This window comes from Tiliqua scincoides, chromosome 1 (genome assembly GCF_035046505.1).
Source record: "Tiliqua scincoides isolate rTilSci1 chromosome 1, rTilSci1.hap2, whole genome shotgun sequence".
Classification (NCBI taxonomy): domain Eukaryota; kingdom Metazoa; phylum Chordata; class Lepidosauria; order Squamata; family Scincidae; genus Tiliqua; species Tiliqua scincoides.
The window spans coordinates 107,327,102-107,347,817 of record NC_089821.1 but is presented as its reverse complement, the minus strand read 5'-3'; the positions used below and the strand labels follow the sequence as shown (position 1 = coordinate 107,347,817).

At 39.9% G+C, this 20,716-nt stretch overlaps 1 protein-coding gene across 1 annotated transcript in view; it reads left to right on the top strand.

The window, feature by feature from the left end:
- The window catches only part of OLA1 (Obg like ATPase 1), a 110,600-nt gene that overhangs the window by 32,955 nt on the left and 56,929 nt on the right, over window positions 1-20,716 (top strand). The window contains exon 5 of the mRNA XM_066634773.1: window positions 11,459-11,634. Coding sequence (XP_066490870.1) covers window positions 11,459-11,634 — 176 coding nt within the window. The remainder of the gene's footprint in view (window positions 1-11,458; window positions 11,635-20,716) is intronic.

The following is a 20,716-nucleotide window of genomic DNA, read 5'->3' as shown; positions in this document are numbered from 1 at the left end:
TGAACAGGCGAGCTACCCTGGAGGTGGGGTCCAACAGGACTGCAGGGCAGAACCAGGGTCATTTGTTGGGGGAAAGAAGGGGAGCTAATTTGCTTAAAGTGGGCCTAATTCTCTCAGGCAAAACACCATAGAGGACCAGGCGTCTGAAAACACAGGACAAGACTGTATGACAAAACTAACTAAAAGCTACAAGAGGGGGCTACATTATAAAAATGGAACCTATAAGAGCATAAAGGTGAAAAAAAAAACACTATATATGTAGTATTATCTTCATTTTAGATGTCAAAAGGGTTTTGTGGCTCCTGAGGTTTTTTTTCCTCCGGAAAATGGGTCCAAATGGCTCTTTGAGTGTTTAAGGTTGCCGACCCCTGATCTATTGCAATCAACTGAAACTACAAGTAAATGATAAATTGATACTGTAATTTGCAAAGCTAATCATAGTTTTGGGTTCACAACTTGAATTTGCTAAGCTTTTCATTATCTAACTGGATAATGCTTATCAGAAGCTATAACAGCAGTTACAGTAATTAGTCTGTGTAATTGTAATTAGTCTGTGGAACTCCTTGCCACAGGATATTGTGATGGCATCTCACCTAGATGCCTTTAAGAGGGGATTGTACAAATTTCTGGAGGAAAAGTCCATCACAGTTTCCAGGACATGATAGGTTTTAAAAGTGGGCTACCTCAGAATGCCAGATGCAGGGGAGGGCACCAGGAAGCAGGTGGTGTCTTGCTTTCTTGTGTGTTCCCTGAAGTATTTGGTAGGCCTCTGTGAGATACAGAAAGCTGGACTAGATGGGCCTTTGACCTGATCGAGTGGGGCTCTTGTTACGTTCTTACTAAAGTTTCTTTCCTGGCTTTCACAAGTATGCCAGTGTTTTCTCAAACATTATGAAATTATACCGTGTCTCCAAATTTACAGCACAATTTCATGTATGTCTACACAGAAGCAAGCTCCATGGAGTTTAATGATACTTACTTCTAGGTAAGTATGTATAGGACTGTGGTCATAGGTATAGAGGTGTGATTTTTTTTTTTTGTTATAATGAAATAAAAACACATACCACTGGTGCATGGGTAATAATTGTGACTGTATCTGCTGACACTATACCACCTCTGTCACCTACCTAGTACACTTTTAAAGCACTAATTTTTAAAAATGCACTCTTGGTAAAAAGCACAATGTTGCTTTTCGCATTTTGAGGAAGAAGAAATCTACAAAAAAATAAAGTTTAAGAATGTCTAGTCATATGTGAACAACATTCATATGAATTCACATTCAACAACATATGTCAACAACATTAGTATTTACAGCCATTTTTCTTCTCACTACAGTAGATTTCTGATAATCCTGCACTGTAATCCAGCCTAGATGGTTCTGAGTAATTGGATGTGCTGGACAATCCGGAGGAATAAACAGTCAAGATTACAAGCCACTCCTGCAAGCTAAAAATGCTGTGCAAAACCTTTAAAGAAAGGTCTGAGTATCTGGGGTCCAGGTCCAGTAATTACCCCAAGCAATGCCAGTGACACCCCAGCCTGGCATAGTTCCCTCACCCCTTTCATGTCTTCTCGGCTTCTCTCCCAGCCCTGCCAGGATGGCAAGAGGAGTGCTGAGTGGAGGGTGGGAAGGAGCCTGCTATGTAGTTGCGGGGCAAGGGCAGCCCTTAGTAGCAAGCTTCTCCTAGCAGTGCAAGAGAGACACCGGGAAGGCAGAGTGATCTCTGAGCCCTAGCCTTCTTGGACATTCCTCTGTAGGTTCTATACCAGGGGTATCAAATTCATGCCTGCTGGCTGGATATGTCCCTCAGAAGCTCTTTATGCAGCCCTTGTGATAATTGGGTTCTCCCAGCATTGTCCTTTCAGCAGCAGCACCTCTGCCAAGGCTCTTGGAGGGGAAGATGTAACCTGTCTGATCTTTGGTCCATCTAGCTCAGTATTGCCAATATTGACTGGCAGCGGCTGTCCAGAGTTTCAGTCATGGCAAATATCTACTATGTGTGTGACCATGTGCACATCAATGTGTGTGTTTTTGTATGAAGTATAGCAGTATTTTTTTTTAGTTCTTGCTTGTTGGAATCCATTAAAATTTAAGAATAGAAACACGTTTAGTGGAGCAAAATTTTTACTGAGAGTTGTAAATCAAACAAAATAATTATTTCCAGAATCATGGAGTACTTCCGCTTAAAATATATTTATATATAATATTGAAAAAATCTAGTTAACTTTAAAATATGTAAGTTCTTGTCATCTAGGGTTCTGTGAAGTTGATCATCAAGAGGGTTGCAAATCATTGGCTGTTTCTATTTTCAGAATTCCACATCCCTGAGTAATTTGCTTTAATTTCACCCAATCTAACCTATACTTCACACCATCACCATTCAGCTCTAATAGCTATGTTCTGTGCATAAGAAAAGCATATAAATGTCCACAATTAAACTGCAAATGATTACAACTAGTTAGTATTTTATGAAGCACTGTAGAACCAAAATTGCAAAGTATCTGAAAAAAATATTCTTCCAAAAGGTGTCTGTTGGATCAAATTAGTTTTCCAACTCTGCCTTTACTTTTTTTAGATTTAAGTTGCTGACAGACCTGTGACTAGAAACAGAAAATTTCTGTGTGTATATCTGTGTTTTTTAATTCTGTCAGTGGTTTTCTTGTTCTGTAGATATTGTCATGGGTTCAAGGCTCACTCTTCTTTCCTTGTTATGTCATGTCTGTGCAGGCCAACGCATAGTATCTGCACAAAGTTACTTTGGAAATATTCTAGAACTGTAAGCTGAGAGCTGCACTTCCTCATGGAGTTCCACTTCCCTTCTCCCAAAGGAAATTTTTGATCGATTTTTGATCAACTCCTTCAAAGTAAGGCAAATTAGAATCTGTGGAACTCCTTGCCCCAGGATGTTGTGATGGCACCTAGCCTAGACACCTTTAAAATGGGATTGGATAGATTTATCAAGAAGTTCATTGCAGATCACAAGCTATGATGACGGTATACAACCGTATCTCTGAATGCCAGATGCAAGAAAGAGACAGCAAGATACAGGTATCATGTGGTCTTGTATGCTCCCTGAGGCATCTGGTGGGCCACTGTGAGATACAGGAAGCTGATCTAAATGGGCCATTGGCCTGATCCAGGAGGGCTCTTCTTCTGTTCTTAAGTGCTTAAACCTGCATTCACAAGACTAGCTTTTCAGTTCTGGTGCTAATCTTGTCAGTTCAATTCTAGTTAATTGTTTAAGAGAGAATTTTGGCTTCTTTATAAAGAGGAGCCAAGGCAGGAATGGATGCTAATACAGTAGAATCTTCTGACAGTCCAAAGCAATTACTGTAGGTTTTTTATGCCTCTGTAACAGTTTCCATAGGTTAGAGCAGTGGTGTCAAACTTGTTTTATGCAGTGGGCCAAAGTTATTATCCATGGGGCCTGCAGAGGGCCGGAAATGACATCATTAAGCAGATGACCAGAAATAAGCAGTTTGTTCTAACTTAGGAACTCATGAGTTGTGAATGAAAGAAGATAAAATATGCAACTCCTGATCATATTTTCATGATTTGGGAGATCCCAATTATCACACAGACTGCCTGTTCAGCAGCACCACTTCTGCCGAGCAGTGTTCCCTCTAATCTTTTCCTACTGTATTGAAGTGCCATCAGGTCATGTCTGGAAGTCTTCTGCGTATCAGTGGAAATATGAACATGAAATAGGTCAATACATATTGAAGGATAAGGACATATTTAGAAAAATGTGGAACAGCAGATATTGCCAACTATTAGCTTAAACTATTAGCATCAGTTATTTATTCAAAGGCATAAATATTAAAAGTGGATTGTTGCAGACATTATTTTAGATTTCTGCATCAATTTCCTGCAGTAGACAAAGCATAGGCAGCTTCATATTTATGTCAAACTAGTTTCCTGTGCTGTATCATAAAACTTTCAGTCCAATCAGCAACTGCATTTAAATACTGCAAATTGTAGCAGCAAAACAATAATTCTGCTGATTAGCCCCTTTCCATTTCTTGTAAGTGAACTGTTTATGCTGTTGAGTACCTTTTGAAAAAAGAAAAAGCCAAAACAGCCTTGATTAGTCAAGGAGTAATTGGATGACTTGATTTTAGCAAGAGAATGAATTGGTTGATGATAGCCTGTAACTAAGTGTAGTGGTTCTGTTCAGAGGAATACATAACATAGAGTCATCAGATCTTGACAGGTATAACATAAGCCCTGGCAAAATCTCTGGATGTTTTGAAATGTTGTATGGACGGTGTAAGAAATGTCAGAAGAGTATGCATGTTGTAGAATAATATCTGAACACAACGTAATTTAAAGTGTGCTTATAAAATATAGATGTAATTTTCCATGTTAAAATATGGAAAGAAGCGGAATGGAATACATAAATACCTGAAAAGATTGTGTTGCTTTCCCTATATTGAAGAAAGTTCAAATTCAAGTCATCAAAAGGAAAAAAAAGTATTCTTGGTGAGAGTGATCCTTGAGGCTCAGGGAAAAGGCGCTTGAAAGAAAACTGTTAAGAGAGTAAGAGATGAACCCACAGCAATGTTTCTCATACTGTGGGTCGAGACCCTCCAGGTGGGTCACAAGCCATTTTCAGGTGGGTCCCCAATCATTTTAATATTTCATTTTTAATAATTGGACTTGATGTAATTAGGCTAATATGTATATACTTTTAACAATGTTAGTAAATGGAACTTACTCCTGGGTAAGTGTGGGTAGGGTCGCAGCCCAGTATTGTTAAAATTTTTCCTGCTTGATGATGTCACTTCTGTCCTGACGGATTCTCATTCTAAAAAAAATTTGTTCCTGTGCCAAAAGTTTGAGAACCACTGACCTACAGTATAAGGGAAGTGTCATTCCTGAATATTTGGAGCTAATTTTAAGCTATTCTGACACAGGTGAACCACACAGTGTGTTTTGAGTGGGGGAACTGAGGAATATAGGAAACAAGACTGCGAACTCTAGAGAAAAGGCTGGAGGGTGGTGCTTTGCAGGTGTCTAGTGCTGTTAGGGGGTTAATAGAACCTTAAAGCTTTCACTTGTTTCCTTCAAGCTGGGACTGATCAACATTTTTTAATGTAGAATATTGGATGGTGAAAACTTCAGTTCTTCAGAAGAATATAATGAAATTAAGGAACTGTTTGAGAAAACTGGAGTATTACATTATGCACAGACTTCTAAGTTTTCAGTAACCAACATGACAAGTTTTTCAGTGGTAGAAATGAAGATGTTGAATGGAGGGAATTAGTTTTTTGACAAAATGTTCTTGTCTCATGGCATTAGAACATCTCATCTACATTATATCTGTGGACAGAACTTTGACTGCAGAATCTGGAACCCATGGAATAAGAAATTGTTTTTCCTAGGGCATGCATTTACTTCTTTTGGCATGGTCAGTTAGATACCTGCTTAAAGATCATTATTGAAGCCAGAGTTCTAGTTGGAGATTGTACTCAAGCAAGTACTGCTTTCTTTTGCCCTCCAACTTTGCCTGGAGAATGCAGCAGTTTTTTTTACATCATCTGCATGGACAACTTTTTGTATCCTTCAGTTTTTAAGAAGCAACAGATTTAGCCAGTACCTGTAATGCACTGGGTAGCCGCTTCTGTTGCCTGGCACCCCAGCAGGCTCTGCAACCTGATTTTGGGGCAGAAGTGGCTGCCCCGAGTGACTTTCTGACAAGATTGGCTGGAAAGATAACAAGGCACCTTGCCCCACAAGGAAGGCTTTTTCGTAACACAGCGATTTGGAAGCCGCTGATTTAAACCAATATTTTATTGCATTCAAAGTGAATGGTGTCATGATTATTATCCTGAATTGTTAGTTCACAATACAAGGCATAAGGGGTGTAATCATATTTTTAGTTATCAAATAACTTTGTAACATGTAGCTTGGTAATATGGGCAGACTTGAAACAAAATTCAAGTTTGAATCATTGTAGTAATAGCTAAGTACGAAAAGCTTGCTCGGGCAATCTGTGCTCTTGAGAAGCATTTTCATTTGCTTTCCTGACTGAAATTCAGTGACTGCTTGTATCAAGTTGCATTGTGCTACCTAATGTAATTTGTGATCTTTGTAGTAGAAACCCATTCAACTAGTTGATTACCTCAGCATTCTCCCACCTTGCCTTCTGGAGATTAGGCAACACTTTCTGGATTTTTTTCTACAAGTGTAGAAGAAAGAAATGGGCAGCTGTGTCAATTTAATACAGTTTGGGCAGGAGGTCTAGCTCAGTTGGTAGAGCTGTCGCCTTGTATGCCTGAAGATCTGAGGCTGCCAGTTTGAAACAACCGGAAGTACCCCAGAACTGACGACACGCTGATATACTGATGAGCTGACCCTTGGTGGCAGAGAGGAGTTGCCGTCAAGTGGAACGTGGGAGGCGAAGGGCCAGAGAGAGACCAGACCAGGTGAAACGAGGAGTTCTATGAAAGACTAGAACTATTCAATTGTAAAAATCCCTACAGGGGTTTAGAACAGCCTGCCTATGTAAACCGCCTTGGATTAAAGTCTGAGGAGAAATCTGACAACTAAAGAAAGGCGGTATATAAATACCTGTATAAATAAATAAATAAATTCAGAGAGCACATTTCCAGAAGATGATGTGCCTCCTAATTATATGCATGTGACAGATATTCATTGGATGTTGTGCTAAGCTAGAACATAGCTTCACTACTGCCCTCTTTATTTCCCTCTTCCCTGTTGGTAGTAATCTGCGTTTTGTTTAACAAGATGCAAATATGACATTTACTAGAGCTGCAAAAGTCTACAAAGAAGGTGATAATGATGAAGATCTGTGATTTCTGTTCCTTAGAGATAGGTATTTTAAAAGCACATAACTCTGTGCATACCACCCTAAAGATTGTAAATCCGCTCAAGTCCTTTGCAGACATTTCCATGAATGTGCGCCCTCCCCAATGATGCTATACGTGCTTAATTCCTGCTCTATATGCATGTTGAATATCTGCAGTGACAAACATTGAACAAGGGGAGCGCTACATCAATTTCTGAGGGCTGCTACCATGGGAAGTTCTTTCAGCATTCCTTGTTTGTCACCGCAGAACAGCATTTTATGTGCAGAGAGCAGGGGCAGGGCTAAGCATGCCCCTTATTGGTGAGGGCCAGTTTAGAACCCAAGTTCAGGGGAAACAGCTCACATATTAACTTGTCACAGGAGAGCGACTGCCTAAAAGGGGCTACGATGCAAGATGCTTGTCTGCTGCTTATATGTTAGAAACAGTGGGCTTTGTTAATGCAACTCTTATTGGCTCAAAGGTGACAATCAAGTAAATTGGAAGAGTTGAATTACAAAAAAAAAAAAAAAGTTTCCAAACATGGTAGTGGGGAGACACTGGAAAATTAGAACAGGTTTTGTTGAGGAGTATTTTGTTCAGTGGAAAATGAGGAGGTGGGAGTTGATGAATCCACCTTCTCACAAAACTCGTGGAAAATTAGTTGATTCTGGGGACTCTTTGACCTGCTACCTTTTATAAATATTGATAGTAGTTACTGAGGGCAAGGTAATTTGATTGCAACTGTAATAGTTCAAGAGGTTTTTATTACCCAAGAAATTGTTGCTGGAGATGCTTGGAGTCACCACTTCTGTGTTTGCAAACACAGTAGAAAATGAAGCAAGTTCATTCTGTCATCGGTTGAGCAAAGCTGTTGATGCACTGATTTGTCCACATCCTTCCAGTTTGTCATATAGCAATGCACCAAGCACTGGTTTCTTAAAATGCATGTTATGTGAACAAATTTTAAGTTGTCATCTTCAATGACTTGTTTGGTTGTAAAAGCATAGACAGCCATGATAAGGAGACAGATGCATTGTACAATCTGTAGTGATGCCTGATAGTCCTACTCTCATATGAAGAAAAATCCAGGTTTATATGGATTCTGAAGGAGGTGAAATCCTCAAGTCTGGTTTCACCTCATTCAGTATTCCTATAAACCTGGATTTTTTTTTCATAATATGCCTTTTAAGAAACCTTTTTTCTCAGTTTTGCAATTTGCATTAGCCTCTGATATCTTACGAATTGGAATACCTGCAGTTTTGTCAAAGCTGCTGATATCATGCAATAATAGAAATCTTTCTGGAAGTGATGTACAATCTGTGATTAGTGAATTCAAGAGCAAATTCCTGAATGTTGTGATACCAACTCTTACTAACCCTTTACATACTTGCAGACCCCTCCCCCCCCCCGAAAAGTTACTGTCTACTTTGATGTTAGGTCTTTTGTAGTCCTAGGCTACTACGTAGTGTTAAAAGAGCTAACACTCTTAAAATGTTTTTCTCACAGGTATTTTTCCTCATTTTTTCCTAACCCACTTCATCCTGAGATAAAAGTGGTATATGCTACTTGTAACCCAGTAGAGATCTTTCTAAGAGATCTGGAGACTTAGGTGCTTTCTAGAAGAGGTAGGCTTAAAGAAAACCTATCACAAACTAGCCTTTCCACATGCCTTAATAGGAAGCATAGGCTGGCACTATCAGCCACTTGGGCATGTTGCTTCTGGGGAAACCACTTTCCACTTGTTCTGGTGGCCTGTATAACACTCATAAAATATCCATGTCTTATAGATGCGATATGACATCCATGATACACATAAGACATCCAATTGTGTCCATCCATTTAGAGCACCAAAAGATAACAGATATCACCTTGACTTAAACAAATATTGTGATTGACTGAAGTTGCCTTGACCAAAGATATATTTGTAGTTATTAATGTGTTAAATTAGATATTATATGAATTTGCTGAGTTTTGCAAAGTTTTTGTTTCCCTTTCAAATGAGATGCCTCAGCCAAAAACTGCTTCATACTATTTGTGACATTGATGAATCCAAAGAACAGGCTAACATGTTCCTCTTTTTGGTAATTGGAATGTCATAAAAACTTCCAAATACCTGTTTAAGTAATCTCTAACTGCATCAAATTGTTAGAGCTGCTAGCTAATGCAGATTACATACTATTGTCTTGTTTTCAGTTGGTTAGAATTGGGTTGTCTTGAATAGTCACAAAGTTTCTTGGTCTTTATTTCATCTTCTGTAACCAGCTAATGCCTCTCTGATGGGCTGTATGTGTGACGGATGAGTTCTGCTTTTTGAGGTTGCTAAACTAAATACTCAAAGCAGAGGAACTTAAAACTGTAAAGATTACAGATTCGAGCTTGACCTGTACAGTTAATTTAAGTAAAGTAAATCTCATGTAAAACACAAACTGGGGAAAAAATGTAAATCTTTTGAAGGGATAGTATTATAGTGGATAACTGGGGAAAAATTGCAGGGTTTGGAGAAGCAAATGTGAAGGGATACAAGCAAGAAGAGATCAGGAAATATGGAATTTAAACAAAAGAAGAGAACAAGACAGAATGAAGACTGTGGTCACTGGCGTACCTGGGGGGGCAAACGGGGCAAATGCCCCGAACGCTTACCCTTCAGGGGTACTTCGGAGCCTCATCCCTTCCCGCACCCGCCAGGTGGAGTGCCTAGGAGCGCTGCGGAGAGGCAGCAGCGCCTGGCCACCGACTGAGCTGCCCCTCCCCCCTCTTTTATAGGAGGATAGGAGACAGGCGCCCTAGAGAGGCACTGATGCTCTAGGGTGCCCATCTCGTCTCCTCCTATAAAGGAGGAGGGGAGAAGGGGGCGGCCCAGTCGGTGCCGAGACGCTGCCTGGGAGGCAGCTTCCTGCTGCCTCCCAGGAGCGCTCCTGGGCGTCCCTGCTTCGCCTCTGAGGGCATTCCTCAGAGGTGGAGCGGAAGCGGCGTGCCCCCTCCAAAGTCGGAGGGACACGTGCAGCTTCCCGGCCCAGGTCGCTCCTCCTGCGCCTCGCTCAACTTCACCTCGCCCAACTTCAGAAGTGTTTGCTCTAGGGCTCTTGTATGAAATAAAAAAACCTGAAGCCCCCTTGGTAGTGCAGAATGACTTCATGGTACCTTGGATCCCAGTCATTGAATTTACTCTCTCTGCAGCTCACTGTATTTTTTCATATCTGTCTTCTTTGAGATTGAGAATTTCTGACTTTTATAAAATAGTCTTAAGAAGACATTCTTTCAAGGTAGAATTGACTTCGTGATTAAAAAGAATATTTGTCCTATTGTTTTCTAGTACAGGTGGGGCCTCCATATCTGCGGATTGTGTATCCGCGAATCTGGCTCAACCTGGGTCCGTTGGACCCACGTTGAGCCAGACTTGACCCCCATCTGAGCCCTCCGGAGGTGACCGGAGCTGTATATAAACTTTGTGACATTCCCACATTGAGGAAAAGTGATATATGAGTGTGGTTGATAGACATTTCTTTAGAAATACATGACAGTTTATTTTCATACACATAGTAAGTTGCAGGCCTCTTTGTAGCTTACGGTAGTAAACTCAGTTATCTTGACATAGGTAGAATAAATAACTTAATTGTATGAAAGCCAGTAATCAAAAATTAACAATTTTGAGCACATATTCATGCTAAAAACTAATTTAAGCATCATTTCCAGAGTTAGTGGGTTTTGTTCTATTATTAAATCATGGCTATAATGTTTCTGATGAATTATTCATGAATAGGCTTAAAGTTTTAAAATTATAGTTTACTGTTTAAGAAATAGTTTTAATTTTTGTTTTCATACTATTCTTTATTGATAACTTAAGAATATTTCTGTTGAATTATGTTGCCACATTATGTCTTCAGAGGGGCATAAAGTCAGAGCACATGCTTCAGTAATATCTGGTTGTTTTACCCTTATGTTTCCAGTTGGCAATTTGAAATTATGGCTTCAACTGCACTTTAAATATGTGATAATAGCATGTGTTTCTAATAAGGGCCAGCACCATTTTGTTGAGACAGTGTGAATGGTTGTCACTCATATATGACAAATGCACCTTCATCTGCTTCTTTGATGGCCCCCTAAAAACCATACCCTCAAATCAGACCGATGAAATTAGCTGCTGTGTAAATTGTGTGTCTGAGTGGTTCATTATCTAATCACCGTCAGAACCATAGTGATAAAGTAGTTTGAAGCAGAGAAGAGGTCTGCCAGATGATTTTCATCCCCCCCTTCTGTAAATCCTGTTTCCCTTGGAAACCTATTAGTACAGTAACAGAACTTCAGAATTCTTTGACATAAACTTCATGGAAATTTGAATGTTTACTCTGTCAAATTAATGGGCTACTTAAGATGTTCTTACTTTTAACCATTATATAAAGTTATTTTTACTTGACCCCATTAAGACATTGTAAAGTGTAATAGCCCTGATGGTAAAAAGTACATCAACAGATTTCCTATTTGGGAAAGAACTAATTGTAGTTAAATTTTACCCATTCTTGCTGCCTATGACTGAGATTCTTTATTCTACTATTTATTTGCACTGTGGTGTTCACAAATGCAACAGTAAATTTTGTCAGATAAGAATTCCATTAACATCTTATTTTGCTCTCCCCTCCCCCAAAAGGATCATTCGATGATGATGATATCACACACGTTGAAGGAAGTGTTGAACCAGTTCGTGACATTGAAATAATACACGAAGAACTTAGACTAAAAGATGAGGAACTGATCCTGCCCATTATAGACAAACTAGAAAAAGTGGCTGTACGAGGAGGTGACAAGAAATTAAAACCTGAATATGTAAGTAAGCAATATTTTCAATTAACAGTTCCCCCCCCCCCAGCATATGATTGATTTTAGACATGACAGTGTTGATATGGTAATTTAGTGCAGGACAGTCTTCTCCACCCTTTTTGCTGCTGCTTTCACAGGTAGCAAAAATGGGTAAGGAGTTTTGCTCCTTTGGGGGGGTGGGATTCATGAAATTGGCAATTAGGAGTTTATGTTTTTAACGGAAGCATGGGTAACACTAGTTCCTAAGCACCACTGGTCTTTGTGGTGACTGCTACCTACTATTTTCTTTTCTGAAATGCATTGGAGGTCCCAAATATATTCCAGAAAACAGTGTGGGCCCCCCCCATGTCAAACTTCTTCCCTCCTTCCTCAACAAGGCCATAAGAGCTGCACACATTGCTGGAAGTCCGGGGGGGGGGGGAGGAATTGTACTCATGATACTTAAGTACTCATGATAATTTGTAGCAGCAGATTCTAGGGCCCTACAAAAAATTTTAGTTCAATTTTCAAAATACTAAGTTTTTCAAAGTTGTCTTCAGTGTGTAACACAGCTATGTTGCACTGAATGAGCTGTCTTAATTTTAGAAGCATATTTGAATTGTGATTACATAAAATGAAAGACATCACACTTTTTAGAATTATGCATATAAGAACATAAGAACAGCCCCACTGGATCAGGCCATAGGCCCATCTAGTCTAGCTTCCTGTATCTCACAGCGGCCCCACCAAATGCCCCAGGGAGCACACCTGATAACAAGAGACCTGCATCCTGGTGCCCTCCCTTGCATCTGACATAGCCCATTTCTAAAATCCGGAGGTTGCACATACACATAAATGCAACTCTGGCAGAAATGCTAATATGTTTGAATGGTTAACAACTGAATGTGAGTTTTTTCTTTCCGTGAAATTAGAAAAAAATTAAATTTGACTTGCAAGCAAATTCAAATTACTGCTTGACGTTGCAATATCAATACTTTCATCATAATCTGATTCATCTACTTGTATCTCTTAGCAGAAGCCATCATTCTCTCCAATACACTTTGCAAAAACTTTCCTAGTATGTTCTGCTTTTCTTTTTTAATCCTTATTCATTCATTCATTCATTCATTCATTTATAGTAATATTAAAAGAAAAACAAAAAATACATTAAAAACAAAAATAGAAAAGAGAGAGAAAAAAAAACAAAATTACATAGAATATCTCTAAGAGTGTAGCAGGAGCGAAGCCAAAAAAATTCCAGTTACTTACTGCATTTGTATTAGTGATCTAAATTTTCACCCTTACAAATCTGTATCTCCAACAGTCCCACTTGTGACTAATCTTCAAATCCAAAACTCGTTAAATCGTTACTCTTGCAAAATGTCAATTATTGGTTTCCAGTTATTCATAAAGGTCTTCGTTGATTTCACTTTAAGTAAAGTCATAAGTTTACCCATTTCTGCAAAGTCCTGTTCTTCTTTTTTGTTCATATTTTCTTTGCCATTTCTGTATTTGACAATGGCTTCATGTGTGGTATTACGTACTTGTGTGCCAATACTAGAGTATACAATATGGGTTGTTTCCAAAAGTGCCCTTCTAAGTGTGAAAAATGTAAATTCTTATAATGGATTTTAGTGTATCAGGACTCCCAGAGGGACAGTTCACTTTCTTTGTTTTGTATAGCCCCTCCCCTTGGTCAGTAGGCAGGGCTGCTACTTTGCAGTGCTCTTCCTAGGGAAGCAGTGACCCTGGGCTCCCAGAGAATACTGGAAAAGCTCTAGATGACCCCTCAACCCTAATTTAATTAATTTAATACAAACTAACCAGGAAATGGAACAGAACTATCTTTAAAAAAACATGGGCAAACTGTGTATCTAAAAGTGAAGAAGGGACTACGAATATGAAAAGAAATCAGAAACATCCTCCAAAAATCCTGGCTACTACCTCTGCAGGTGCAATGAAGGTAGAAGCTTAAAATAGGAAAAATCTTATTAACCTGAAAGTTAGATGTTAGTAAGGTGTTGTTGGCAGTGGATGAATGCTATCCTGGAGACCTGGAGAGCAGAAATTCATGGTAAGAATTTTTCTCCCAAGGCTTCTGGAGGATATTCCACCTTTTCGTTGTGTATTCTTTGGGGCATATAAAAGCACTGAAATCCCTGGTTTGGCCTACATGTAAACCTCAGTCTGTCAGAAATTTTCTCCCAAACATCTTCAGACAAGTATACATTAATTTTATAATGCTTGGGAAACATATGAGCTGAAATCAGGGAAGACCTATCCTAGAAGGTTGTGAATGTTGAAGCCTGATTGATTATGTAGTAATACTTGCAGACAGTGCCTTCCCCATGGCCTCATAGGTTAAAACAATGCAGTCATTAGCCAGTGAGAGTGGCCAAGACACTTCTTTCCCTAGGGAGGATGTCTGAAAAGAAACAAAGTATCTGGGATCCTGGCTGCCATGTGCCTATCTAGGTAAAAATGCAGTGCCTTGCTAACATCTAAGTTGTGTCTTGGCTTTTCTCTCTGATGCACATGCCTAGGGTAAAAGATGGTAATGCAACTTCCTGTGTCCTATGAGAAACTGAATTAACTTCCAGCATGAATATGGGATTGGTACATAACATGGCCTTGTCCTCATAGAGTTAACTGGCAGTGCTTCCAACTCTGAAACCCTCCATGCAAACATGATGGCTACTAAGAACTCTCTCTTCAACATCAGCAATTTTAGTGAATATATAGCCATAGTCTTGAAGGGAGCTATTGAATAGAGAAATCTAATGCCTGAGGTTGCTGGGACTTAAACCCTTAGAAAGACCAAACTGCAAAAACTCCAGAATAACCAAAATATAACCTGAGTCAGGCCTACACCCCACTACCTGCACTATGATATAGAAGTGTGCCAGGTGTCGCTGTCATGCCCTCTTAGTAGATATCTACAAGGAAGATAAGTGTTGTCAGGACTTATTACGATCATTAACAGTATTTATATACCACTTTAAACAAAAAGACCTTACTGTCTACTTCAGCAGTTCCCAAACTGAGTCCAGGGCCCACCAGTGGATCATGACGCTATTTTTGGTGGTTTGCAAAATTGACAGGGCAGATTAGGCTATGTGCATCAAGCATTAAACATGCTGCTATGGGGGGGGGGGAAGCAGTGCTGCCTAATCACCATTATAACAACACTCCTTGGCATTTATAAACCAGGCAGCAGCCTCTAGGGCCTCTAAAATGTTTGGGAATAACTGGTATACTTTCTAGTACAGCTAGTTACTTTTCAGTTAGTCAGAGGGGAAGGGAGAACAGTTTATTGCAGATTGAATTGGGAAACGTAGAGAGACAACTGTGAGATTGAATGGGAGATAAGAAAAGCTGGGGGGGGGGAATGCAGGCTTGGAAGAGCTCCAAAATTAGCAGTTAGGCAAGGATCACATGTTGTCAGGTCTGGATGCATTGGTTTGAATATGTGTGCCTGTTGTTCATGCCCAAGGTATAGTGGTGCGGTGAGCAGAAAAAATCTGAGGTTGGGAGAGTGGCCCTGTGGTATCTTGTCCCACCATGAACTGCATATATGTGAATAGAGCTTTAGACACATTAAAATTTCATCAAGTAAATATTAAAATAATGGATAAATAGGAAGTTCTACCTGAAGTTTACATCATCCCATCAATTTTACATGCAGTGCTTTATTAATGTATGAAATTATTTGTCTACTTAGGATAATTGTATACTACCTTTTGGTGGTGGTTTGAAGTATTATTTACTGTTCTTGGTCAGTGTTTTAAAGATTTAAAGGCCTCAATTAAAAGCTCCTTTGACATCTTTCCTTCATAACAGAAAGAGCTCAGTGATGCAAGTCAGTCTTTGCAAATTCTCTTTCTAATGTTTGCTGTATTTCTGCAAATTTAACTATTACGTGTGATAACTGATGTTTTAATGATGCTCCTGTAGTCTGGCTGGTCTAGGAAATGAGTCTGCACACATCACTGTACATGGAGAAACAGTCTTTCCTTCAATGAAGAATTACTTCAAATCTGAGAGCATGAGAGAGGCTGCTTTTTCAGTGGAAGGTGTCACAGCCATAAGGCACATCGTGACACCACATGAGCAAACAGTGCTGGCAGAATGACCTGTGCTGCCCCACCAGCACAGCATTCAGAACTCCTCAGCCACTAGTGCAAGCAGGCAAAGCACCAAGCGGTGTGGGGAAGGTGGCAGGGTGGGGGTGCTTCAGGGCAGGGGAGGGCGGAATTGGAGCTGATCCTTCCTGGGAGAGGGGTGGGACTGGCAGAGGCCTCTTCCACCATATCGTAACTACCAGGCCAGGCAGCCCTACGCAAGATCGCTTGTACTTCTGCCAGCTTAAATAGCTGGTGGATATCCAAGTAGCACCGTAGGGCTGGCTGGGGTGTTGGGATAAGGGGAGAAATATCCCCTTATCCTGAGGAGACCTCCGGAGAGCTTCCAACTAGCGCTGGATATAGTGCAGGCCAGGTGCTCTTGCTGAGTCAGTGCTAATGAGGATTGGGCTACTCATCTAGGTAAAACTAGGCTAAATGTCTGTGGACGGAATCCTAACGCATTTTCCAGCACCAACATAAGGGTAATGTAACTTCAAGGTAAAGGGAACAAACATTGCCTTTTTAAACATTGCAGCACATGCCCCACTGGCACAACTATGCCAGTGCTGAAAAGTTAGTTAGGATTGCGCCCTAAGTCTTCTGCTTTAAAGTCATGCTAACTAGGATGATTAAGGCTACAGTCCTATACCCACTTTCCTGGGCTTAAGTTCCGTTGACCACGACAGGCCTTTTAAATAGATATGGTTAGAATTGTGCTCTATCAGTTAACTGAGACAATATATTAAAGTTTTTTCATTTAAAAAAAACAAAAACCACCAGAGGTAATCAAATTGAGTAACAACTGTTACAAATTAAACATGATCTGAAAAGCTTGTGGGCTGGGTTTCATTTTTTTCTTATCCCAGAATATTAAATCAGCTATTGAGTAAAAAATAACTGGAAGTAAATGCCTGTTCATTTCTCATCATTGGTCTGTAATCAAATGGTCATTTAGATTAAATGTTCATTTAATGTTTAATCTGAACGAAAAGTTTAGATTAAATGTAATGCCCTTATAGGTATACAGTGAACTGTGTCTACATCTGGAATAGTATCTTCTCCTCGTACAAAAACAGAACCGTTCTGATAACTTGCCTGGAAAAAGAGCTCATTGTCTTTCCAGACTGGGTCTGTCTTTTGAGGTAGAATCAGGGTTTTGACAGAACTCAGTGGAAGTCTGCATATGTTTGTGTATCTTTCTTTAAAGCTCCCGTCTCTCTATCTTAGCTGGGGATTTGAAAGGGACATGAAAAGGTAGTGTTGAGAAATAGCCGCGGTGCCAAGTTTCTGACCCCCCACCTCATATGCCCTTGGTTCTAGGCTGCAGGCATAGTAGTAGAGTAACACTTTTAGGTGCCTTTTTGCTTCTAATCAGACTGATTTCCTTCTTTGTGAGGAGTCAAGGGGTCTGCAGCTGTCAGGGTGACCCAGACTATTTCCTGAATCAGGAAGTAATGTTTTGGCTTCCTCCCCTCCCCTGCCTCATGACTTGGAGGTGGAGAGGAGGGAAGATGTCAACTCAAATTGTCCCTCTGTCTTCGTCTTTTCATGGAGTTGGGAATATTGTAAGGTAAAGACCAATACTGTAGATCAAGGTTTTTCAAACTGTGGATCACAACCCACTTGGTGGGTTACAAACTGATGTCTGATGGGTCCTGTTTTGGTCCTTCCCACCCACTCTTGCATCTGGTTGCTTCCAAATTGGAGCCTGCTGAATACAATTGGAGGATGTACCAGGTCTCCACAGGCCTCCAGAAGCAGCCAGAAAGTCACTTCCAGTTTACTTCCGGGTTTGTGAAAGTGACTTCTGGTTGCTTCTAGAGGCCTTCTGAGGCCCGTGGAGGCTCTGTGTTGGACAAGGAGGTGGGTTGTGGCACCCTCCGCCATAGAACAGGTAGGTTGCAGAAGGCAGGTTGAGAACTGCTGCTGTAGATCATTTGATCCTGCTCTCTTCCTCTTCCCCCGCCTCACCACCATGACTGAGATGCAGAAAAGAGGAGTCCAACCCAACTCCTTGAAGCTGGAATTGGTATGAAAAACAAAGGAAAGACGAGTTTTGCTCTTCCTCTCTGACCCTGGGAAAGGTTAGAGAATAGAATTTACCCCAGATCAAAAGTTATTGCCCCGTTTTTACGTCTCCCTCCTATCTGATCCAGTGGGCTACCTCTTTTTAGAAGACAGTTCTTCTGCTGTTGGACAGCAGATGGAGAACCTTTGGGGAGATCATAGTAACAGACCACTGTCACTTTCCTTGTCCCTGCAGGACAGCAGGCTAAACATGAATTCATGGGGTGAAGAAAACAGTTGATAGCCAAGGAAATTGTGGGATCTATGTCTTGCGAATGAGGCGTGGTAACTATGGGGCATCCCTGTGAGAACAACTCTGAAAGGAGGTGAAAGAAGTGGTCATAAGCACCAACATAAATCAAAGACTAGCAGATGGATCTGCTGCCAAGGCCTGTCTTGAGTACAAATTCAGGAAGTACTGCTCTCCGTCCAGTACTTTAAGCTAAAACCAGGAATGTTTGAAATTTTTTTTTGTAATTTCATGATTTTTTTTGTGATTTCATGAAAAAATGAAAATGGCAGAAAGCGGTGCCGTGCTCTCATTCCAATTTCTAATTTTTATTTTAAACACTTTAAAGGAGTACTATGTAGGTGATATGGGTGATATAGTATCAGCAGATGCTGCCACAGTATTATGCAGCCACAGTATTATTTCTAACTGGAAAAGTAATCTATTTTAATTTATGGAAAATATCTTAAACACCAAAAGCAGTATTTTGTGTTTTTCAACAAAAAATATACTTCTAGCTATAACTCTGTGGATTTTACATCTGCAGAGCATCTTTAAAAAAGTACACACACTTTATAGTGTCAAATTTATTATGCTATAATTAACACCTATACTGTGATTCTATAATTCACACATATACTGCATATGTTGATCTATTTTTCTGCAGAAAAAGTCAAAATCAGTTGTCATCCCTTTTCCAGTTCTTTGTTGATGTCTAATCGACAGAATAGTCTAATCCAGGAGAGGGACTGTATCCAAATTAGCTTACAGATACAGTATTTTTGCAGATGATATTATAAAGCAATTTAGGATTTCACTGGGGATGCTTCTGTAATGATCTTGATATCCGTAGCAGGTCATATCAGTTGATGGAGAAGGAACTTCTCAAGTGCATTTGAGGTATGATGTGAACTGAAGTTTTTCTCAAGAAAAACTTTGAAGCTTCAGCTGTGGAAGTATAAGCACCTGTTACTAATTCTGTATTTATCAAGGTAGGTGTACTTTTAGATAGCAAATCTCATTGCTGCAGATGACAAAGCCCATCAAGACCCATGTTGTAGCATGAACATAAGTTCTGGATCAGACCAGTCCCTGCTAGCTTGGGCCAAATGGGGTCCATTTAGTCCAGCATCTTTGGGATGTCTGCTTCCCAAATTCTTTGGTGCTGCAACCCATCTCGTCTTCTGCGGTGGGTTGCAATGCTTCTGGTGGTGCTGGAATGACTTACTGGAGCCTCCAGAGGCCTCTTCTGGGCCACAGATCCACTCTATTGGCCTCCCTGGGCCTCAGAATGCACCCGCAAAAGCCTCGGGAAGCCACTTAAAGATTTCTGAAGTGGCCCAGAAGATGCCTCTGGAGGCTCCGATAAATCATTCATCTTCTGGAATGGCTCCTATTTGGAACCAAAGTGGCACAATTGCAGGCGGGAGGACCCAACTCTGTGACCTGCTGAATAAAGGCTTGCAACCCGCTAGTGAGTCGTGACTCTCACTTTGGGAACTGCTGAGTTAGCTGAAGTTCATCTGTGCCTTCTGCAAATTCGCCCTCTATTCCTTTTCTATTATACTAAATGCTTGAATCTTGCACCAGAAAATATTGTTTTAGTTCATTTGATTCATTCATTCAGTCAATCTTATCTCTAAATCCAGAAGGAATATCATATTTGTAATACCTTATTTTTGTAGAGAACAATAATAATTCATAATGGCCATGATCCAGCAGGCCTTCAGGGCACATGCTGATGGCTTTATTCTTTTTTCTTCTTCTAAAGGTTTTAAAGCATGGCTCTTCTGTTTGGGGTGGGGGGGAGAGGACTGCTCCAATGAAAGAAATAAGAGAAATCCCAGCTGCTCTAAGAACACAACTAGACTTGCTGAATCATGTGTAAGTTTCCAGATTTGCTAGAAACCTTCCCATAGTTATAGTAAAATTGGTTAGTTCTGGTATATTCTTCATAGAAAGTCAGATATTTGAATAGCATTCATAATTCTGTTTTAGTGGGAGGAAGAATAGACTCCCCGCCCCATCCGATCCCGTTGTCACCTTGCTCAGGATCATGTTCATTGTCTTAAAAAGAATGAAAGAAGAGAAATAAACCTATTAGTCAGATTAAAGCAATAAATAAGGCATCTGTTAAAATAAATATTATACAGGATGTACTTAAAGTTAATGGTTTTCATGTTTGCTTAAATTTGATTATTGAGAACCAGCCCAGGGGAGACAGTCTTCTAATGCTTGTGATAGATAAGTGAGCTCAATTTTTTTTTAACATTTGCAAGGCTGCCACCCAAAAGGGCACTTTTAGCCAAACTTGTGATAGAAGGTTGTGATAAAAGATAAAATTTTAAATTTGAGTATGAATTTGAGTACCCAAGTTTAATTTACAGGGATGTCTGGATGAGAAATTCTTTTTGTGTTGCAGTGAATAAGGTCAACTGAACAATTTGGGTAGAAATAGACAGAATACAGTCATACTATAACCAGTAACATATGCAGAGATAACTGAAAAAGCAAATATGCAAGGTTTCTTTTCATTATAACATGGAATAAACTTGAACTGTTAAGTTACAAAGACTTTCTCTCTTAAATACACATACTATAATGTATTTGGGAACACTTCTAATGTTAATCACTTTCAAAACATTGAACTTAAAACAGTTAACTCTGAAATCAGAAAAAAAAATTCCTT